Source organism: Clarias gariepinus, chromosome 15, assembly GCF_024256425.1.
Source record: "Clarias gariepinus isolate MV-2021 ecotype Netherlands chromosome 15, CGAR_prim_01v2, whole genome shotgun sequence".
NCBI classification, from domain to species: domain Eukaryota; kingdom Metazoa; phylum Chordata; class Actinopteri; order Siluriformes; family Clariidae; genus Clarias; species Clarias gariepinus.
In genome coordinates, this window is record NC_071114.1 from 2,992,984 (window position 1) to 3,015,779 (window position 22,796).

Sequence of the window (22,796 nt, forward strand, 5' to 3'; positions counted from 1 at the left end):
CCCGGCTGCTGCGACTGAACCTGACAGATTCAAGCACGGCTGTGAAGCCTTGCAGCAGTGCTGTAATAGCTTTTGCACAAGCTGCACTCTGAAAGTGATGATTTATAAAGTTCCATCGCAGGCTGCTGTTTGGCCGAGGGGCTACATGTGAAACACGAACACCGTGGCACGTCCGTACGGCTTCTGCTGCAGGACGCTGTGGTTTCAGACTTCAACCATCCATAGCAGGGGTACGGAAATAAAATCTAAAAAGAAGGTCCGGTCAATAACATTTTCTTTGAGCCGAGGTCTGAATTCCATGTTTGTGTTAGGATTCAGATCTGTCTATATGCAGTTATTGTAAGTCTGTAAAAAATAAGCCATTTAAAATGACCATTTCAGTTATATTTATAGTTAGTTTTCAGTGTGGACAGATTGATCTTTAATGGCCGTGTATATTTCCTTGTATCTGTACGGATTACAAACAATCTTTAATCAGTCTCTAGTGAATCTCCATTTGCTGGGCTGTAAATAAGTGTAAAAGGAATCCAGTTGCTCTGTGATACCGGGCTCTCAGTTTGCGTATTTCACACGCCCTCACCTCGGCCTGCTGCGGGTATGAATCAAATGTTTCGTCTCATAGTGATGCTTCACATTACTGCTTTTTATTATTGCTACGATTGTGAAAAGAAACTGGTTTTAAACTTCCCACAGGAAGAATAAACATATGTACATTGATCTGTTCATCCATCTTTAAAGGTTTAGTTTTCATATACTCTACTTTCTTTGGAGTAAGCCCAGCTGTGTGTACATAAAAACGGTAAACTATCACTTTGATTGGTTTTATTAAATGACGCGCCATGCCCCGTGGGGGGAGGAAGCGCTAGATTACTTGTGCATTTACAGTATTATTCTCATTTTATCAGAAAAGCACCAGGGTCTGGATAGAACCGTCATTCGGTCCGGATTCGGGCTCCGTTCCACCATTTAGTGTTGCCTGCTCTATAGTAATCATGACCTTCTGTTCTTTAGAACCCAGTAAAACCAGTTCACAGAATATTTCTGGACTTAACCGATCTTCAGTTTCTCCTAGGTACTCCTACACACTCACACACATTACACACAGGGCTGATGTGAACTACAGCGTCCCAGCACTCACTCACTCACTCACTCACTCACTACAGCACATCATCCTCCATTTATCTGTCTCGTTTTTTCCTAATTTGGTCATAAAAGGTTTGATCATTCATCACCTGACTCTGTACCTGTTTGTAACTACATTTTTGCTTCATGTTTTGGATTTGTCCACCTGACTTTGACATAAAGTTGTCCCCTGGCAACTGCATGTATCTCTGACACAGTGTACTGGCTCTTGGTTGTTTCAACCACTGCAGCAGCCCAAGTACGTCACCATGCCATTAGCTGCGGCCCCTGTGCTCATTACACACCCAGAACTGTACTTAGTGTTAACACTACAATGCTCACTATACGTCTCTGATTAAGAAACAATCACCCAGTCACCGACTCTTACCATGAAGATCCAGCACTCACGGCAGCTTTCTGTCAGAAGCTCAAGCCAGATGTGCTCTCAAGACCGTCACGCCAGGCAAGAGTCACTAGAGTCCCTGATCAATCGTTCAACTGAGCCTTCAGATTCTCCATGATCCTCAAACCTGCTGAATAAAACTATGACATCAGCAACCACAGATCAGAAGAATCCAGAGTATCTGAAACATCCTGTGCACACACATTTTGAACCATGTTCCATTTTTTTTTGTCCACCTGTCAGGGGTTTAGAAACTCATGTCTCTTCTGGTTTCGCAAGATCACTAACCTAGGACACTGACAGAGAGCTCGCTCAAATCCCACTCCACGGGGTGCCGACAGCATGACCTCCAGGTAAGACCCATGTGCATGCTGCTCAGGAAAGAAAACTCATTACCTGGGCACATTTCTCTCCTGCTATGGGGTACCTAGGGATCCCAAAATATATATATAACACCTGCAAGATAAATAGTGGTGACTAACATGCTTTCAGACATCCACACCTTAATCTCCTCATGTATTTCCTGTGCCGTGCCTGGTTCCCCTCCATACTCCTGAGAAGCCATGGCCTCACCTAGCCACAGATTTCATTACTGGCCTCGCCATCCCTCTGGGCAGCTCGGTAATCATAGTGATCATTGACTGGATCTCAAAATCACTCTGAGGAACACTTTAGAAAAACACTGAAAGGAAAAAAAAAGGCTTTTTGGACCCTTCGCTTGCTTCTAATTAAATCAAGGCTAATATTACATTATATTATAACAACACTGATGTGCACTGTCACTGCAAATTATAAAAATAAACATCAAATTGAATAATTCATAAAGATATATAATCAGCTTTATAACATGCCACAATAAGTGATGCTAAGTCCTCATTGATGAATCGAAACAGGACCGTGTCGAATCCAATTTGCCTTAAAGCGTTGGTACGGCTATTTCTGTAGGCCTGCGCTGGAAAATATAGACAGAAGGAACATAAAGGAGGTAGAGATGACTGCTAGAGCTGCCATGTTCTATCAAAGAGCACGTCCAAGACGTGAAATCTTCCTGACAGACGTGACGTGCTTGTACAGTAATTTAGTCACATTGTAAGATCCTGTGGCATGGACAGCCTGGACAGCTCGTCTCTGGCACAATAACAGCAACCAAAGCAAACTCCTCGCAGTCCTGAGTAACGCTGCTCTGACTCATTTTTATGTTCTGTTTTCCTCTAATAAAAAAATGGTGAACCCCCACCACACTTATTTTACACACAACATTCATTATTTTCTCCTTACAATTCTGTGCCACGTCTGTGTTTGTCTGTTATATGAAATCCCAATAAAATACATTTACATTTGTGGTTGTAACATAACAAAATGTGGTAAAGTTCAAGGGGTGTGAATACTTTTGCAAGGCACTATACAAGTCATTTTAGTGTTTCCTCAGCACAACCGATTTAACGGCCTTTTCCTAATTGGTGTGTGTGTGTGTGTGTGTGTGTGTGTGTGTGTGTGTGTGGTAGAGCAGGGAAAACACTAAAATACACAGGGCAGTGTTGTTCCCCCCCACCCGGACCAGGGTTGGGAACCATTGCTCTATCAATAGTTTCTGCAACCAGTCGGCCTGATGAGATCACTTCATTTCCTGATCCAGATGTTTGACATGAACATTACCTGGAGCTGCTCACCTGCATCTGCATGACTTACTGTATCACTCTGAGCAAACAGGAGTTCCCATTACCGTGTCCCAAGAGTACATACCAGTACCAGTACCAGTTTCAGAAAGATCTCTTTCTGCTTAATGAGAATTTAATAATAAACCTTAATAACTCTTCCTAAATTCACTGAATAACTGAGACTCCCTGTAGGAGCGGTGCAGATTCACTGTTCATTCTCTCACTTCAAAATTTGGTCCTGATAAATTCAGTCTCAAAAAAATCACCCTCCTCTTTTTCCCTCCATCAGTCAGAGGGCTGAGAAATAAAATTCACCCAAAGTAGCATAGAGATACATAGAGAGGGGTGGTGGTTAATAAAGAGAGAGAGAGAGAGAGAGAGAGGCAGAGAGACAGACAAAGAGAGAGAGAAAGAGAGAGAGACAGAGGGACAGAAAGAGAGAGAGAGAGGCAGAGAGACAGAGAGAGAGAGACAGACAAAGAGAGAGAGAGAGAGAGAGTGAGAAAAAGAGAGACAGAGAGAGACAGAGAGAGACAGAGAGAGAGCAGGACTGAGGCGTCTCATCCTTACATGCTTTTTATCAGCCAGAGTCAGACGACTCGCTCTAGTTTCACCAGCTTCTGACTCAACATGGCCACTAAATATGAGCAAATATGGGAGTTTGGGATGGAGGAGGAGGAGGAAGAAAACCGAACAGGAAGAAATAACACGACACAGATCAGGAGGACAGAGTCCAAGTCCTCTGTTAGAAATTACTCCAGTTACTGTCCAGTAAAGGCTGTGTAAATAAAATACAAAAAAAGTCCTGCCTAAAAATTAGGCGACAGCAGCTACAGTACCAACCAAAAGTTTTACATTATTTTTTGTTAAGTAAGTTATTTTATACAACCTTGAACAAAAACTGGGGATTTTAAAACTATAAATAACACATATGGTATTAGGTAATTAAGTAACAACAACAACAACAACAACAACAGTGACAGTCAGTTGTTATTTTAAGACATGAGGGTCGGCTGTTCTGTTCTGGCTCCATGATGAAACTGTCCCTCATGAAGACCTTCCCAGGAAAACAAGACCAAACCTGAGCTCTGCTGCAGAGGAGAAGTTCATTTAGAGTCACCAGCCTCAGAAATCACCAATTAACAACCAGCACCTCAGATTAGAGCCGTTATGAAGCTTTACAGAGCAGAAGGAGCAGATAAACATCTCAATATCAACTGTTCAGAGGAGATTATTGTGTGTTGTGGATAAACGCCTTCAGTGTAGAGAGAAATAAAGATGAGGAACGACCATGGAGTCGGGTTCATTTGAGTTAGATGGTACGGTATGTGGGGTTTGGAAGGATTATTCATGCCGCATTCTCAGTTTCAGAATAATAAACTACAGAGACTCTACAGAGACTTTCTAGTTCAACTGAGCAAGGGTTCGTCTTCCCTGCCTCGAGATCAAATACCACTGATGTCACGAACAACCATCCATACTGAAAGGTTTCTCTTTCTCAGTTTCCTTAAATCAAAACATATGAATGTAGGAGAAGAAAACCCCACAACTCATTCTATTACACATGTTTATCACAGTACAGTGGTACAGGAAGGAGAATGTACGGTATAAGATCAGATTAAATAGCTGGCTAGCTCATGTGTACCTGTACACTTCCCTCCATATCTTCAGATTCAGACATGAGGCCTCTGGTCTCGACATCTACAGTATGAAGTTATTTCTTTGCAGCATCAGTAAACTGGTGACAGGATCAGGGGCACTGAAGGCTCACCCATGCCCGCAGGGACCACATGCCAGCGCGTCCAGTCCGATCCTAGGGGAAAACCAGTGCTGTACAAATCACTGGGAAGAGTCAATCCTTCACAGCCCACCGCGCACGGGGCCGAGCCGGCAGAGAGCTCCAGGTTGGTGATCCCACCTTCAAACCCCACAGATGTTCATCCAGTACGTTTCTTTATTGTACTGTATGTGTACATCAGCAGGGTGCTCTAAACAAACTAGTCCTAAAAAACAACGTGGAAAATAACCGTGATGATTGTGGCCTGAGTGTAGTTTGACTTAAATCACTTAAATCAAAACAAATCTTTTCTCAGGCATGCTCTGATAAATTATTTCTCTCACTGAATGAAGATTAAAAGGAAGTAAATGAAATGCTGAGACCTCACTGGATCACCAGATCACGCCCCAGTTAACCTCCTGTGGGAGATTCTGGACCGATGTGTTAGACAGCGCTCTCCATTATAAAAGAAAAAAGGTAGTGGTTAGCACTGTCGCCTTGCACCACCAGGATCCGGGTTCGATTCCCAGTCAGGCTCGATTCCCGTCTCAGTGTGCATGGAGTTTGCATGTTCTCCCCGTGCTTGGTGGGTTTCCTCCAGGTACTCCGGTTTCCTCCCACAATCCAGAGACATGCAGGTTAGGCTAATTAGCGTTCACAAATTGCTTGAATGAGTGTGTGTACAGTATGTGTGTGTGTGTGCCCTGTGATGGATTGGCACCATGTCCAGGGTGTACCCTGCCTCGTGCCCTAAGCCTCCTGGGATAGGCTCCAGGCCCCCGCGACCCTGAATACGGAATAAAGAGGTATAGAAGAGGAGTGAGTGAGTGATTTTCTTTCAGGATTTTAAAAGCAATTAATGTCTTAATAATAAAACATAAAAGCCCACCGAGCCATAACCCTGAAACAGCTTAAAGCCCACAGATCTGTCCTTAACCTTAAAATAAATTAATCACATTGAAACTCAGATCTATTAAACTGTTCAAGGATTCAAGTTTTTAAAATTCACGTTTCAAATATTTATTTTTCAGTGTTCACACACACACACACACACACACACACACACACTTTTAATTATTCAGTCTGTTCATTTCAGTGCTGAGAGTCAACCTATCAAGTTCAGTTTGCAAATAGAAATATGATGATAACTCGAGGTCAGGAGAAGGTGCTCGAGCCTGGAGTGTGTGTGTGTGTGTGTGTGTGTGTGTGTGTGTGTGTGTGTGTGGGTGTGTTAGATCAGTCGTATCCACTGATATCACAAATAACTCAAGAGTGAAACTTATTATGGTTTTGATTCAGGTTTTTTTTTTTTTTTGAAAGGAAACGTCTTTTAACTGCAGTGTGTTCGTCAGCGGGCGTCTCCAGCAGGGCCGTGTAGACCTGCAGCCTCTCAGTAGAAGCTCTTCGTTAGATAGACTAAAGATCACACTTACTGAAAGCAGTTTCTCATTCATTATTCAGACCAGAACTTCACTCGGGTACCGTGGACTTCAAGCTAACGAGTCTGCCGACATGAAGAACTAAGGCCTTCTGCTCACCATGACTCATAATCACTCAAACCGGAGTCACTCCAATGAGGAGGAGTTCCCTGAAGAGTCTGGTTCCTTTCATGGTTCCTCTGGCTTGCTCATTAGGAATCTAAATCTCTATCCAGGTTCCACGTCTATTCTGAGTTCTTTATATACAAGTAATGGATTTGGCATTTCAGCGAATACAGTCTGTGCTTCTCTAATGATGGGGCGTGGCCTTTTTATTCTCAGGGTGGATTTGAAGAACTTCAGAATGATTTGGGGTTTTATGGGAAGCAGCAGGAAGTTTTGTTTAGTTTTGGTTTTTATTTTTAAGCCCCAGGGCAATAAAACGTGAGGCAGATGTTTTAAATGCTGCATGGAGCTGCATTGTACATTATCTCTACACCAGTGCGAGATCTTCATGCGAGGGCCGCGAGTCATCCATCAGTCATCCTGCGTTTCCATGGAGACCAAACGCTGTACAGAAACAGTATGTTCTAAATCAATCAGTCATGTTTTTTAATCATAGAGAATTATGGGGTCGTTATCCTCTATTCCCTCCCTCGCTGAAAGTAAAGTGTAACGTGAGTTAAAGAAGAGTTGAATGGACGTGATTAAGATGTGATAAACACGGATGATTTCAGGTCCTGATGGTGTGAACACCTCGCCGCTCCTCCTCACTGCAGTTACAGCTATTCATGATGACAGCTGGGAGGAAATTAAAAATGTTTTGCACCAACATCTAAAGCATCGATCTGGATCCCCTCTATATATTTCTTTTACACACACACACACACACACACACACACACAATGTACAGGCTGTATTGCTGCAGGAATTTGAACTATTGCCAGTGTAGCTGCTTCAACTTCAATCAGTCTGTCAGAACATCTCTCTCTCACACACACACACACACACACACACACAGTATTGTGGAGTATTGTGCGAGTGTTACGATTAGACCAGTCAATAAGGTGACGGTGAGGACAGCTGTGGGCGGACACAATCAGGTCCTCTCTCTCTCTCTCTGTACTGGTGAGGACAGTATGGTGTGACTGGTGTGAGTTCTCCACTGTAGATGCTCCGTACACGTACCCACGTGCGGCTGTACAGTCATGACCAAATCAGGTTCCTCTATACATTATACAGTATCTCTCAGTGATTATCTAATACAGGCTAAAATAATTGCTGGCTTACAGTAAATTATCATCAGCTTTAACAGGCGCCAACTTAAATGATCAGCGGCTTAAACAGGCGCCAAACGCAACAAGTGCCGGCTTGAATGATTTGCCGGCTTAAACGGCCACTGACTTAAACAACAGACAACTTAAACTGGCGGCAGTTAAAACCACTGCTGGCTTAAAAGGGTGCCGGCTTAAAAGATCTCCGATTTAAACGGGTGCCGGGTATCAACATGCGTCGATTTAAACGATCTCAAACTTAAATGGGCTTAAAGGTGACTTGACCTTCACGGTATGTTTCCTAAATCATCACCTGACATGAGGTCACCTAAACCCTAATCAGACTACCGTTAGATTTAGGGTTATTTTACACCATGAAATGAAACATACTATTTCTCTTTGACCCTTTTGGATCTCTAAATCAGTTTGGACACAGAAGACGAGCAGCAGTGGGACGTCTCAGCTCTGCACACACGACCTCCAGCACTGCCTCCACTTCAGACCCTCATGTGCTTCTGCACGATTACGATCATCTCACTGCTAAGACGCTCTCTCCAGCTCGTCTCCTCATACTCTGCAGAAAACTGCCAGAGCAAGAACACACACACACACACACACACACACACACACACACACACACACTCCTCAGGCAGTGTCCAATTAGATATCTGTACGTGCCATGGCAAAGGGCACACGCTTTTATTCAGATGCCCCCCAAAGCTGCCACGGCTTGGCAAGAGAGGCTTTCTGCTGCACTGCAGTGTTAATGTACTGTTCCTAATCCCACAGGGGAAGGAAATCTCTCTTACACACACACACAAACACACACACACCATGTCGAACAGGCTGATATTAGATTGGGCCTTGTGTGTGTCGTGCTCATTCACAACCAGACGACACGTCTGTACGCCTGAGTTCGGTCGCTCCAGTTAATTACTGAAAAATAAAATCATTCAGTATCTTAACACACACTCACACAGAAATGACCTGCGAGCCACAAAACACTAAGCTTTTCTTTTTCTTCTGATTGTGTAAAGCTGCTTTGCGACAATGTCAATTGTTAAAAGCTCTATAAAAATAAAATTGAATTAAAGTGAATTTTATCAGATGCAGTGTGTGATGCAGTGTGTGTGTGTGTGTGTGTGTGTGTGTGTGTGTGTGTGCAGTGTGCTAGGCAGTAAATCAGACACAGAGTGACATTTGAAACCCACAGCTGGCTCGTGTGTCAGGATGATGGAGGTGGAGGCGTGATTTTATTAAACATGTTAAACAAACCGAACTAACAGGAACTGAACGAGACACAGGAACGTAAACTCACCCTTCAGAGTTAGCATCAGCATTGGCGTTAGCATTAAACTAGAACGACAGTCTGGCAGGGTCGTGCACAGATGTTTGTATTTTATTTATTTATTTTGAGGGTGGGGCGGGGGTGGGGGTGGCGGTGGGGGTGGGTCTTGGGTTCACCCATCATCCAAACAGCAGCGCTCAGCCTCAGACAGAAACGCAGCATCCTGAACATCGCAGCTGAACATGGACGTGAACTTCTTCACAGCTAACATCAGCTTTCTTTCATAGCTGATGAAAACGTGATGGAAACGTAACACACATTCACGCTGGTTACACCGTTCACTTTTAAAACCCTTCATAACTTCAAGAACTCATGTAGACGACAAGACATGTAGACGATCCAGTGACACATGACCCAGGGGGTGTTGGGGGGGGGTTAAACTTTTTGCTTTTTGGCTTTTGGCTATAATGCAGCAAACATAACACTCTCCGATTTTGCCCCAAGGGGACGCTTGACCAAAATGGATCAGTTGCTAAGGCAACATTAGCCGCGTGCACGATCATGCAGCCTGGGAACAAAACAGACAAACAGGCAGACGAGGAGCTTAACGAGACAAACTGATTAGACATAACGATGTGCAGGTGATGTGTGAGGTGCAGTGCATGCTGGGAGCTTAAGTCCAGGCACACTCCTAATGCATAATTGGTCTTCTTCATCTATGGCTCTTCAACCATGCTGTTCTTTACCTTACCAAACAATCAGTCAATAAATAAATACACAAACAAAGAAGCACACAAATAAATAAGCCATGTTAAATTAATTCAATTAAATTTTATTTGTATAGCCCTTTTAACATCAACGTCATTGTCACAAAGCAGCTTTACACAACTAGATCTGATTAATCCATTATAAAGATATAAACACTAATGATTACAGTGGAATCTCAGCAGACAAACGTAAGAATTTTTACGAGCCTTAAGAACTGACAATTTGCAAGAAATTCGCCTCGACATACAGTACAGTATGAAGCATTTTCGGCAAACGAGAGAACGAACCAAACCGAGCGCCGAGCCGAGCGCCAGCTAAGTTGCGAGCCGTTTAAAACTAAGCAAAGTGAGGTCATATATTTTTTTGTTTTTTATTTATTGTAAGATTTAGTAAAGACGTAGCACCACAGGTCCCAGGATTGTTATCAAGAGGAATCATAAATTAAGGTTAAGTGAGGTTTAATGTCTATTTATTTTATATTTTACATCATTTACATGACTGTTCTAAATGTTTTGATTGTTTTTTTTTTATATACAAAAATATAATTAGTGTTAGAAATTGGTAATATTGGTAATATTTTTGGATTATCCGCTTTTACATTTTTTTTATGGGACAATGTCTTTTACAATTTCACCTTGAGAACTCGTCTCCGGGACAGATTAAATTCGGATGCTGCGGTGCCGCTGTACTTATGTACTTTCTCTTATCACTACAATCTTGTGTACCTGTAGTGCATCTTTGATTAAAAGGTTACCTTTAATATAAAGTGCCTTTAGTATTTAAGGCGGATGTAGTGTACCCTGGTCCTGATTCGTACCATCTGATTAGCATGTAATGTATAGATAAACTGATGTATGCAGCGGTGTTACTCCCGGTTCACCTGGTCATCTGAGGGTAGCACAGACTACAAAAATGTATATGTTTTATATAAATGTATAATAGAGAGGCACCAGTCGATCAGCCAGTGACCAGAACAGACTCAGCTGATGAGAAATGACCAATCAACCTCTTACATAACCAACACTGTGTGAGTGATGACGCAGACACACATTTCTGTCGTGTTAAATGTGTAAATGTCGTGTAAACAGGAATAAACCCTTTAAATCAAGTAATTCTGTCATTTAAAGTCTACTCATTTAATAATATGCCAACATCACTTCATCTAAATCATTCCAGCTTTCAAAAAAACTGTACAACAATGGCACACAATGGTAGAGATCCCGCTGCGAAGACAACAAAACAGAGCAGAAAGAGGCAGAAAGGAAAGGAGAAGGAGAAAAACAACAGAAATGAGGAGGATGACGAAGAAGAAAGGAAACAGAGGGAGGACACGGAAGAGGAGGACGAGGAGGAGGATAAGAAAGAGAATGAAATGAAGAAGAGTAAGACCTGATAAAGAAAAGGAGGAGAAGGAGCAAGAGGCTGACGAAGAAAAAGAAAAAGCAGCCTAGCAACCATCCAATGAACAGTAGAAACAACCTCGCACTCTCTGTGCTGAATGGAATCCAAAAAAGAGAAGTGTTACAAAAACCTGAAATGAACACAATACACACTATAAAAATACTAAGTGTTTATCAGTGCATGAACACATCCATCATATAAACACAAGTGTGAAGGTCCTTCTAACCCTCTAATCCTATTGTTAGAGAGGGATTTGAGATTCAGCGTTGCGATTCAGTTGAGATACACCTGGGACACGCCCACTCATACATAGTGTTACGCATCACAGTGCTGTTACTGTCTGTTATCAGCACTTATTATGCCTCTTGTCCAATCAGATTACTGGGGCAGAATTAACTGGTGAGGATAATATAAAATATAATATGATATAATATGATATGATATGATATGATATATGTGAATATAATATAATATATACAGAATAAAAATGAAATCCTACCTTCAGTTCTCTGATTGTAACTTATTTAAATTTGTTCTAAAGATTTTTTAAAGAGAAAAAAAAAACTTTACGCCTTAGTTATCACTTTAAACATCATTTTGGCAAGTGCAAGGAGCTGCATATGAATTATGCTGAATAATTAGTCTCAGTTTGTGCTCTAAAAAGGCCAGCAGTGCCGATGTCATGACAAAACAGTGCAATGAGGACGCAATACCCATTTTTATGAGCATTTCAATGATCCAGTCACTCACAGGAGTTGTCCTGGGAGTTTAATCACTCACTCTGAAGACTGTCCTTCACACGCTCATGTCAAAGGCACGGGTGGTCGTCATTAGCCTTACTGAGCATCTGGCAGGTTAAACACTGGCTCGTGTGCTGAAGTGGCTCTCGTCGTGTCCTGAGGCTTGATTCATTATCTGTGGGAGGAAAATTATTCCATCTAAAGCTAATCTCTGGAGCAGAAGCCACTGCTGCATACCAAGTAGATCTGATTTATGTAACACACATATATGAAGCATGCGTAAATAGGTTTAGGGTAACTGGAATAATCTGCCATACACTGAAGACATTTGGGTTTGGTTTTATTAAAAGATGATGCTGATAGACGAGCATAAATGAATTTCAGCTTTGTATTTCTTCATATTTACATCTAGACATCTTGAACAACTTGGAACAAGGCAGTTTGGCTTTAAAACCACTTAGCTGTTAATTAATAAGGATATTGGAACATGTGACTGACATTTCTTTCTGCCCGGTGTGCTCTGTTACACCGATCTCCAGATAATAAGGCGAGCACTTGGAGACCCAGGCCATTTTTTATTTAACCTAATTCATTTAAAATGATGAACCGATTCTGTATCAAAACTGACCAACAAAAGATTAAAAAAAGATAACATTGTATAATAGATTAAAGCTCTAATACCAAACATATCATCTTTATTTGGGGACAACACCATTTCTAATGCAACTACTAAAATCTACTACAACCCACACTTTACGTAGCAAAAGAATTATGTAAGATTAGCTATAATAGTTCTATTCAAAGTATTTCAAAAATGTAAACAGGATTAAATCACCCTAAAAGTGTGTTCGAAAAATACCATCACTACTGATCCTGACTGCCTTTTAAAATGTCACGACCTAATTCACCTACTTAATTCAGACACCTCCCACATACAGGAGAAAGACTGGATGTTTCTTACAGACACACTAACAATCCTGGTGTGTACTCGATCAGGAAGAACAGCTGTCAGTGTCCCGCCTCTTCATGGACATGTGCTAGTGGACAACTGCAAGCACTTGTCCTCTTTATACTTGTGAAAGAGGAATTAAGGAGGCAGATTTGAACAACCCAACTAACCAATCCTTAATCGTGTTAAATACAGATATCCAGTAGTGAACAAACCTAGTAAGAAAAAAAACACTGGGCTGGTACACGAGCTGATAAAGGCGGAGCGCTGAGTCTTTACAGGAAGCAGAGACACCATGTACACTCCACCGTCCAGTCCACTAGTGTTAGTGCTTTCTCAGGGGTTCACACTCCACACTGCACGCCTCAGCACTTACATTTTAACTGGTCAGGAAAGGAATCAGATGCTGTTGCTGTTGTCCGTCTTCCGGCGGATCCAGTCAGGGGACCGACCACAGCGACACACAACCTGGCATTGAACTCGGGCCTTCCTTAACACAAAAGCCTGGCACCAGAACATGCGTCAGATCCAGATGTGGCACTTAAGGAAGCTGATTAACTTTAACACTAAATTTACAGGAATGTGTATCACCATCAGTATTCTTCCTATCTGCCTAATTATTTCGTGTACACACTCAGGAAACTAAGGAAACCAAGGGGATTATTGTCTACTGTTAAGTCTATACCATCATCAGGAAAGAAACCCTCCATAGATGTGAGGACCCGGTGGTTCAGTAAATTCAGGTGGTCAGCTGACTTCATTTTATTGCCCCATAACGTTACTGAGTCTAGACCTGAGTAACTGATCAACCCCAGATCATAACACTGTCTCCAGAGGCTTGTACAGTGGACACTATGCATGATGGGAGCATCGCTTCATGTCCTTCCCTTCTCACCCTGACTCACTCTGGGATAGGATCAGTCTGGACTCATCAGGTCACATGACCTTTTTCCATCACTCCAAAGTCCAGTCTTTATGATCCCTAACAAACTGAAGACTTTATTCTGATGAGTCTCAATAACAAGTGGTTTTCTTATGGACACACGGCTGTTTAGTCCCAGTCTTTTGAGTGTTTAGTTGTTGTCTTTGCTTCATGCAGTAAAATAACGTTTACCCCCTCTGAGACACAGTAACAGCTTTTCTATGATCACGTCTTCCGAAAAGATTGTTTAAGAAATGAGACCCACTGCTCACTGCGTCAGTAAGGCTTCAAGGAGCAGTCAGGACATATTAATCCCCCTACAGTAATTATCCAATGAAAGGCTTTGAGTATTTGTTTATTAAATCCAATCAAGAATGGTTTATTTTGGCCAGGCTGTGAAAATATAAAAGCCGTACCAACAGAGAAAACATCAGTCACATGACTATTAGCATTGAAAGGATTATAATACAATGTGCTTTTTAAACTGTGTTTTATGTGTTTTATAGGAGACTGGCTGTGAGTGATTAAACAGTTCTTAGTCGGTATCACACGAGAGAAATGATGTGGACCTTGTGTTTTATAAACACTATCCGTCCCCATCAACACTGTGTTAATATCAAGACATGCTTTTATTTTTATGTTTTTATTTTTATGTTTGTCCCATCTGGTTCTGTTCCTTAAATACACTCAGACTGAGAAATGAGCACGCAGGTAAAAACAAGCCAGAAAAAAAAAACCCTGAGCCGTATTTAGTGCAATTCAGGCTTGATAAACAGTACTGCCTAAAGACTCTGTATTACTATAATTATATCCTGAATACACGGTTTATGCCTTATATTAGGGCAATTAGTCCAATATTCCTATCTGCATGTAAAGCAGTTACACTCATTAAAAATGCATCTTGTATGGAACATTTCTATATTCCAGGTAAATAAACCACATCATACCAGGTCATGAGAGCTTAGACTGACTGATACTATACAACGTCATGACCATTTAGTTTTACAAGAACTGTATTTATAGATTAATTTATATTTTTTTATTTGTTATTGCCTAAGGATCATTAAAATGCTTTACTGGAGCTTAAATAAAATAAATACTTGGCTTCTGATAGCCATAACTGAAACTTGTTTACCCGATCATCAGGCATCACGGCCGAGAGCCAAGAGAGCCAAATGAGCTGGTGCTCTAAAAGGGAGGAGTATACTCTCTCTCTCTCTCTCTCTCTCTCTCTCTTCTGTCAATCCCAGTGACTCTGACACGAGCCAGGGCTTCCCGTCTGTTAACGTTCATTATACTTTATCATAAAGCCAGATAATTCTGTTTACAGCAATATAGTAACAGGAACACAAGGACTTACCTGTTATGTTATGAACACATAACACTGCTGCTACAAGTCAGTAAAAGCTAATGATTTAGTCATGTGATGGCTATTATAATTAAGGTTCTGGTCTGCCATAGGCATATGGACTTTTTCAATTAATTCCAATCCATTTTGCCACGTACTTGCTTCTGGAACTCATAACAACAATTAAATTATTCACTTTGGCGGTGAGTGCAGACAAATGAAAACTCGATGGAACAGAGGAAAAGCAAAGAGATTCCCGGGTGCTGGCTGACATCACACGGTGTAATCACTGTCACACACAACCTCTGTTACTGTGGTGTTCGTCATTCCATGTGGATTACATGCAATGTGTTGTTTACTCATGCAAAATGTTATATACACACACACACACTGGTAGAACTATAGGAGAAAAAGATACAGTACACCTCAGGAAGACTATACTGGATTATAACTGGTTTTCTGTAGTTCTACAGTATAACCACACTGGAATGACAGAGCTCACAGATCATACTGTACACTCTGGCCTTCAGTTTGACTCTTTACTGTCTGTAGCTTTAACTGTAAATGAGCTTCTGCCTCCCATCACCCTGTGTGGGGTGAGGCTCTAACCAATCAGAATATGGGACTTCCCCTGGAAGCAGTGCACGCCCGTACAGCTGGAGGAAGGGCTGTGAACAATGGCCCCGCCCATTTTTTTTCTAACGATGTCATACCAGGTGGGAAATTTAAAGAGAGTATTTATGGGCAAAAAGTTTTTTATCAACACATATTAATCCCCATACAGTAATTATCCCATGAAAGGCTTTGAGTATTTGTTTATTTATATCCAATCAAGAATAGTTGGAGTATTTTGGCCGTCTGGTTCTCTTCTGGTGCACACACACAAACACTGCAAAGCCATGTGCATTTCCAGAAATTGATGAAAAATGCATTATTTTGCAGAATTCTACGTGATATTAACAACAATAACTTTAGTGTTCTCAATGTGACCGTGCTCTTTCAATTTCTGCCATATTGCCAAAGAATACGACTTCCCATTTCCATAATTTGCCTTTTCAATCGTACCGTATAATGAAACAATAATTATCACCTTAAAAACAGCACACAGAGTGTTACACTGGACTTCATCTAACAGGAGCGAAGCTAACCCTGGACCCTGGAGACTGAGATTCCCTTCCACACACACACACACACAAAGCCATCAAACGCGGTGGCCCGAATCCAGTCCTCAAGAGCACAAGAAAACCCATCACACTGCTCATTTTTTATTTATGGATCCGGCGGTAGAGGCTCGGACAGCAGTCAACCTTACAGGAATCAAAGGAGAACACAAGTCCTGAAGTTTTAATTAGCTGCGCAAGATTTTTCTCCATCCTATTGAATCAGGAATGACCCGAAGACTGAAGAACACGCGTGTAACATCGCTTCAAAACACTCCGACTCATCATTATAACAGAATCCATGTATAAAAATGTATAACATGACATGAACACGAATGCCGTGTTGGCACCAGTGCTTCACTCTGTACTGGTGAAATGAAAATATGGATGATAATACCTTCAATATTCATTCATGATAATGATAACTTTGGTTTATATTTAACTGGACTGTTTGGCTTTTTAAGCTTTTTTGTATTTTTTAGGTATTGATTTAAGGGATTCAGAATGTCACATGACTGAGGATGCACTGATGTGAGTGAATTAGCGCTCGATATCTGAGCCACGTGACTTCTGAGTCGTGCTATGAATGACCGGTGTGTGTCCGGCTCCTGGTGCTGTACTTACACTCTCGAACACACAATATGTAACGTCAGGAGTCAGATATCTAAAATATCACCGAGACCATAAGGCAGTCCGCTGTAGAGTAGAAAACAAGTTAGTATTAAAGCATTAAAGCAATGTTTTATGTGACTTATAACCATGCGAAAACTGCAGTGATCATTATACTGCTGTGCTGTGCAAAACTCTTGGACATCGCCCCCTCTCCATTTTTCATTGGAAATGTAATAAAATTATGTAGATTAGATAGGAACATGTTTTTCTGTGACAGACGTCAAAGTGCCTAAAAACACAATTTTATAAACTGGTTGTTTATGTACCAGCCTCAGCAGCGACCTCATTTCCCCTCTCGTCTGTTCCAACCCCTCAGCATTCAGCATCAGCAGTTAATAATCACCACCTGATCATCTCTCATCATCTGCACCGGTTTCTCACTGAGTCAGGACTTAACTTGGATGCTTTTTTATGCTTGAATAATTGACAGGTCACTGTGTGGCTTAACAAACACAAACATTCCTCTGAAACTGATCAGGTACAGGGACTGGAGTGGACATGAGAGACCTTCAGGAGGCCTGGAGAACTGTTACTTATAATAAATAATAGGAGGGTCAAAACTTATGCACAGCACTGTATACGTACAATAACTACATCCAGTGTGTTATACTACTGTACTGTATATACACAAAAAAAAATCAGGATTAAGTTTTGTTTTTTCTTTTTCCTAACCCAAATATAATTCAATAAGGTTTAATAAATAAATACCACGACACACACAAAAAGCTAAATTAAAAAGGATAAGGTCACCCGATCTGTCTGTCAAAGCACACCTCTGTGCTGTAAAAGGGAGCAATCAATGCAAAGCAATTTCCAGGGTTACAGGGTAACTAAATCTCTGTTCAATAAAATGCGATCAATTAGACAACAGGAGCGCACTCTGCGATTATCAGTGAGTTAAACACTCGGTGAAATCTGCAGCTGTGACACAGTTGAACACATTAACCTGTCAGAACCTGCAGTAAGCAATTACTGAACAACAATGCAGCAACAAACCATGAATGAAAATGTTAAACGCTGCTTATTGTCAGAGAGAAGCCTGCGCTGGACCTTTAGCCATAACACACAGACGATGCCCTAGCCCGGGCGTCTGGGACGAGCTGATAATGTGACGGGGTTAACCGTGTACAAAATGCCAGCGGTATGAACTGTAGTGTTGTATAACAAGCTGGTTATGAGTCGCTAGAACAGCAATAACTTGCAGTGCTGTTAACTCAGGGGGTTTGTTGTTGAATGCATGGAAAAACTGAAATTATAAATTAGGCTCGAATACGGTTGTGGTGAAAAGAAGAATGGGTAATTACTGAATTCCTGTACGCTGTAAAATCCCAGTGTTAACACTTTCAGGGAGTTTAACTGGACCTAAAAATGAAAACGCACTGTAGGGATTAATCCAACACTGGGGATTTTGCTGTGTATAGTGAGGATAAGACGCATCAAAGACATGAGATGATCAGACAGCAGGTCATTAAGGTTGGTCTGGCATCCAAAGCAAGCAAAAGCGAAACACACAGTACAAGATGCAAACCCCTTCCTCGTTGCAGAGCTTAAAGCTGCCGACACTACGCGTTTTAAATCGTTTGATTTGACAGTCGTCGGGACGACACTATCGTCAGTCATCCTAATCCTCCAACAAGTCAACTCATTAGAGCTCTCTCACAGTTCTCAGATCAGCTGGTGTTTCAGCAGCACCGTCTTTCCATCTCGCTCACTTCCCTCTGGATGTTGAATAAAATGTTCGGGTGAGATATCAAAATATAATCATTTTAACCTGACTTAACCTGAGGGACATTTCTGCTGGTGCTCTCTGGGAGCGACACATACAGCAGCGCTCACCTCGCCTCGTCTGCCAGCACGTCCACACTCCCGGCAGTTACAGCACTGACATTTCACCCAGGTCCACTAAAAATGTGCCTCCTTCAGCTGTCCAAGCATTAACTGAGAAAAATCAGCAAGATCTGGTTATGTATTCTGGACAACCGCTACACTAAAACAGAGCACTAACCAATGGTATATGTGGCCATTAAGAAAATAACAATATATTCGATATCAAAAATTCTGAACCAGACGCACAGGAACAGCTGTTGTTTAACAATTAAGACTGACAAGATAATCAGATCCTTTCACCCGACAGATGGTGTGATCGCTCCATGCCACTGAGCATGTTCACTTCTCTATAGGAAAAACTTCAGTAGCTGTTACTGAGACATGTGCATGTGCATCAAAGCATATATGAAATACAGACAACATTCTGTATTAAATACATCTGCTCCACAGCAATAATCATCCACTTACAGAAGATGTACAGCCATATTTGTTTCGCATTAGTTCCACAACGGTATTTATCAGCTAAAAAAATAATAATACAAAATTCTGTTCGTGCTATCCAAATTCGTATGAGGGGCGTTCGAGTGAAACCGGGACTTGTGATGAAATTTCTGATGAATGAAGGCACAAAAGTGACTGACATTTACAGAAGACTTCAAGTGGAGTACGGTGATGAGACTCTTAGCCGCAGTAAAACGGTTAAACGGTGCAAACATACAAATGTTAAAGAAGACATCCATGAATGACGATCCCGGCCAAGGTGGCTCGGAACCCACTGCAGTCGTGGAACGCCTGATTCTTGAAAATTAACAACGCTGACTTGCAGTACTTGAAATGTACACACAATCATTCACCAACACCACTTGCACATTACAGGAACTCGGCTGGGAGTTATCGCCACATCCCCCGTACAGTCCTGATGTCGCTTCAAGACATTTACACATGTAAAGGAGTTCCTGGGAGGCCAGCATTTCAGACTTAAAACAGGCAGTCTGATCACGGCTCCGGTGTACTGAGAGAACTTTCTACTTTGATGGTGTCAAAGCACTAGTGACACACTGGGATAAGTGCATTAGTGTATCAGGGGATTATAAAGAGGAATAAAGGGAGTGTTTACTCTAAGAACGGTGATGATCAAAAGTCCCAGTTTGACCCGAACACCCCCCACATTAAGTGATACAAGATCTTTAAACATAATTGTTCAATTTTAATAATCATATTTAGAGAAATACCCAGCAGTAATAAATGATGCAAGTGAAACATGACATAGCGTAGTGCGAAGGTATTCGTTTCACTGCAGTGATACGGTAAAGTTAAACCCATAACTACAACTGAGGAAAATATATGCATTAAGGAATACTAAGGATTACTACTATATAAACTGTACAGCACATAAAACAAATATACCAAGGCACGCAACACTTGTACATACAGTAATACGTGTATCTTAGCTGTTTGTACATGTTCATGATTAATGTTGCACATGTATTATAACTCATAGAGGATAATCTGAGGCACTTGGTTATGAGACATGACACTTAGCAATATTCCAAAGTTCACAATGAAAAGGTAGGAAGGATGTTTATTTGTTTACCTCGAAACAGAAAGGCTTTGCTGCTGTTGTGAAGACCTGCAGTTTGGCTTATTCCATGTGTAGCATTGGACAAGTCCAACTCTCGGATCAGATCCACCTGGAAATCAGCATCTAATCCAAACACTAAAGGGGGAGAGAGAGAGAGAGAGAGAGAGAGAGAGAGAGAGAGAGAGATACAGAAAGAAAGAAAGATAGAAAGATAGATAGATAGATAGATAGATAGATAGATAGATAGATAGATAAAAAGATAGATAGAGAGAGAGATAAAAAAGGGAGAAATAGAAAGAAAGAAAGAGACAGACAGAAAGAGACATCCACATAGAGAGACAGAAAGAGACAGAAAGAAAGATAGAGAGATAGAGAGAGAAAGAAAGACAGAGAGAGACAGATAGAAAGACAGATAGATAGAGAGACAGAGAGACAGAAAGAGAGTGACATCCACATAGAGAGACAGAGAGAGAGAGAAAGAGACAGAAAGAAAGATAGAGCGAGAGACAGAGATAGAGAGAGAGAGAGAGAAAGAAAGATAGAGCGAGAGACAGAGATAGAGAGAGAGAGAGAGAGAGAGAGAGAGATGAATACTCTTACAACACATTGATTAATAAAGTGTTAAAGTTTTAAAGTTGCTGAAGACAATCTCCACTTTTACACTAATTCCCTGTTACACTAGGAGCTCTGTGTTTAATAAACTGACCTGTGAAGTGTTTGAGTACACATGTGAGATTATACTCTATAATAAACTCTATATAATAAACTGACCTGTGAAGTGTTTGAGTACACATGTGAGATTATACTCTATAATAAACTCTATATAATAAACTGACCTGTGAAGTGTTTGAGTACACATGTGAGATTATACTCTATAATAAACTCTATATAATAAACTGACCTGTGAAGTGTTTGAGTACACATGTGAGATTATACTCTATAATAAACTCTATATAATAAACTGACCTGTGAAGTGTTTGAGTACACATGTGAGATTATACTCTATAATAAACTCTATATAATAAACTGACCTGTGAAGTGTTTGAGTACACATGTGAGATTATACTCTATAATAAACTCTATATAATAAACTGACCTGTGAAGTGTTTGAGTACACATGTGAGATTATACTCTATAATAAACTCTATATAATAAACTGACCTGATTTTGCTTTAGAACTGAACAGGACACTGAAAATAACACTTCCTACTTCTTTATTACATCTTTAATGACACAAAGGACAGATGATGGTGATGATGATGGTGATGATGATGGTGGTGGTGGTGGTGGTGATGATGATGGTGCGCGCGCTGTAAGCTCGGGAAGGCAGCCGCCCAAACGCGCGCGCTGAACTCCCGCACATGTACGCCAGGTTAGAGCTCGTGTCTGAGCCGCGCGCGTGCCCTACCTGCTGTAATCCCGAGTATGAGAGATAAACTGAAGTGAAGTGCTGTCACAGCCATGGTACTGAGCGTTATCCTCCCGCAGTGACGTCAGAGACCCGGACCCGGAGCCGCTCGAGCCACAGCCGCGAGACTCTACAGCGCGAGCAGCTCAGCTCGCGGGAGTTTTATCACTAAAACGGCTCTCCAGCGCTCTCTGGGCTCTGATTGGCTGTGAATCGGAGCCACCAGCCAATGAGAAATGAGGCATGGGCGGGGTTTAAGCCACCTAAAGTCCGCGCACGAACTGGCGAACTGAGTGGTTTATCCTTCTTAATTAGAAATTGGAATTGGTTTGCGTGGGAATGGGTTTGGAATGGGAATTAAATGGTTTTGGAATGGGAATTAAATGGTTTTGGAATGGGAATTAAATGGGTTTGGAATGGGAATTAAATGATTTTGGAATGGGAATTGAATGGTTTTGGAATGGGAATTGAATGGTTTTGGAATGGGAATTAAATGGTTTTGGAATGGGAATTGAATGGTTTTGGAATGGGAATTGAATGGTTTTGGAATGGGAATTAAATGGTTTTGGAATGGGAATTGAATGGTTTTGGAATGGGAATTGAATGGTTTTGGAATGGGAATTAAATGGTTTTGGAATGGGAATTGAATGGTTTTGGAATGGGAATTGAATGGTTTTGGAATGGGAATTAAATGGTTTTGGAATGGGAATTGAATGGTTTTGGAATGGGAATTAAATGATTTTGGAATGGAATGGGTTTGTGTTGGGAATGGGTTTGAAATAAGAATTGAATGGGTTTGTGATGGGAATGGTTTTGGAATGGGAATTGATGTGTTTGGAATCAAATCAAATTCAAATTTTATTTGTCACATACACAAACATACACAGTACGAAATGTAGTGAAATGTATTATACGACTGCCATTGACCCTAAAAGAAAGTTAAACAAATAAGAAATAAATATGAATAAAAGAAATACGATAGAAATTAAATTACAAAATTAAATTAAACTAGGAAAAATTGAACTAAAAATAAAAATAGAAATGTGCTATGAAAAAATAGAACTAAAAATAAAAATAGA

At 41.1% G+C, this 22,796-nt stretch overlaps 1 protein-coding gene across 2 annotated transcripts in view; it reads right to left on the reverse strand.

The window, feature by feature from the left end:
* The window catches only part of LOC128543324 (protein kinase C-binding protein NELL1-like), a 209,475-nt gene extending 187,635 nt beyond the window's left edge, over window positions 1-21,840 (reverse strand). For both annotated transcript variants that reach the window (XM_053513714.1, XM_053513713.1), the window contains exons 1-2: window positions 21,718-21,840; window positions 20,322-20,444 (exon numbers count right to left, since the gene is read on the reverse strand). In XM_053513714.1, the coding sequence (XP_053369689.1) occupies window positions 20,322-20,444; window positions 21,718-21,772 (178 nt within the window). In that variant the 5' untranslated portion in view covers window positions 21,773-21,840. The remainder of the gene's footprint in view (window positions 1-20,321; window positions 20,445-21,717) is intronic.
* Window positions 21,841-22,796: the final 956 nt, after the last annotated feature.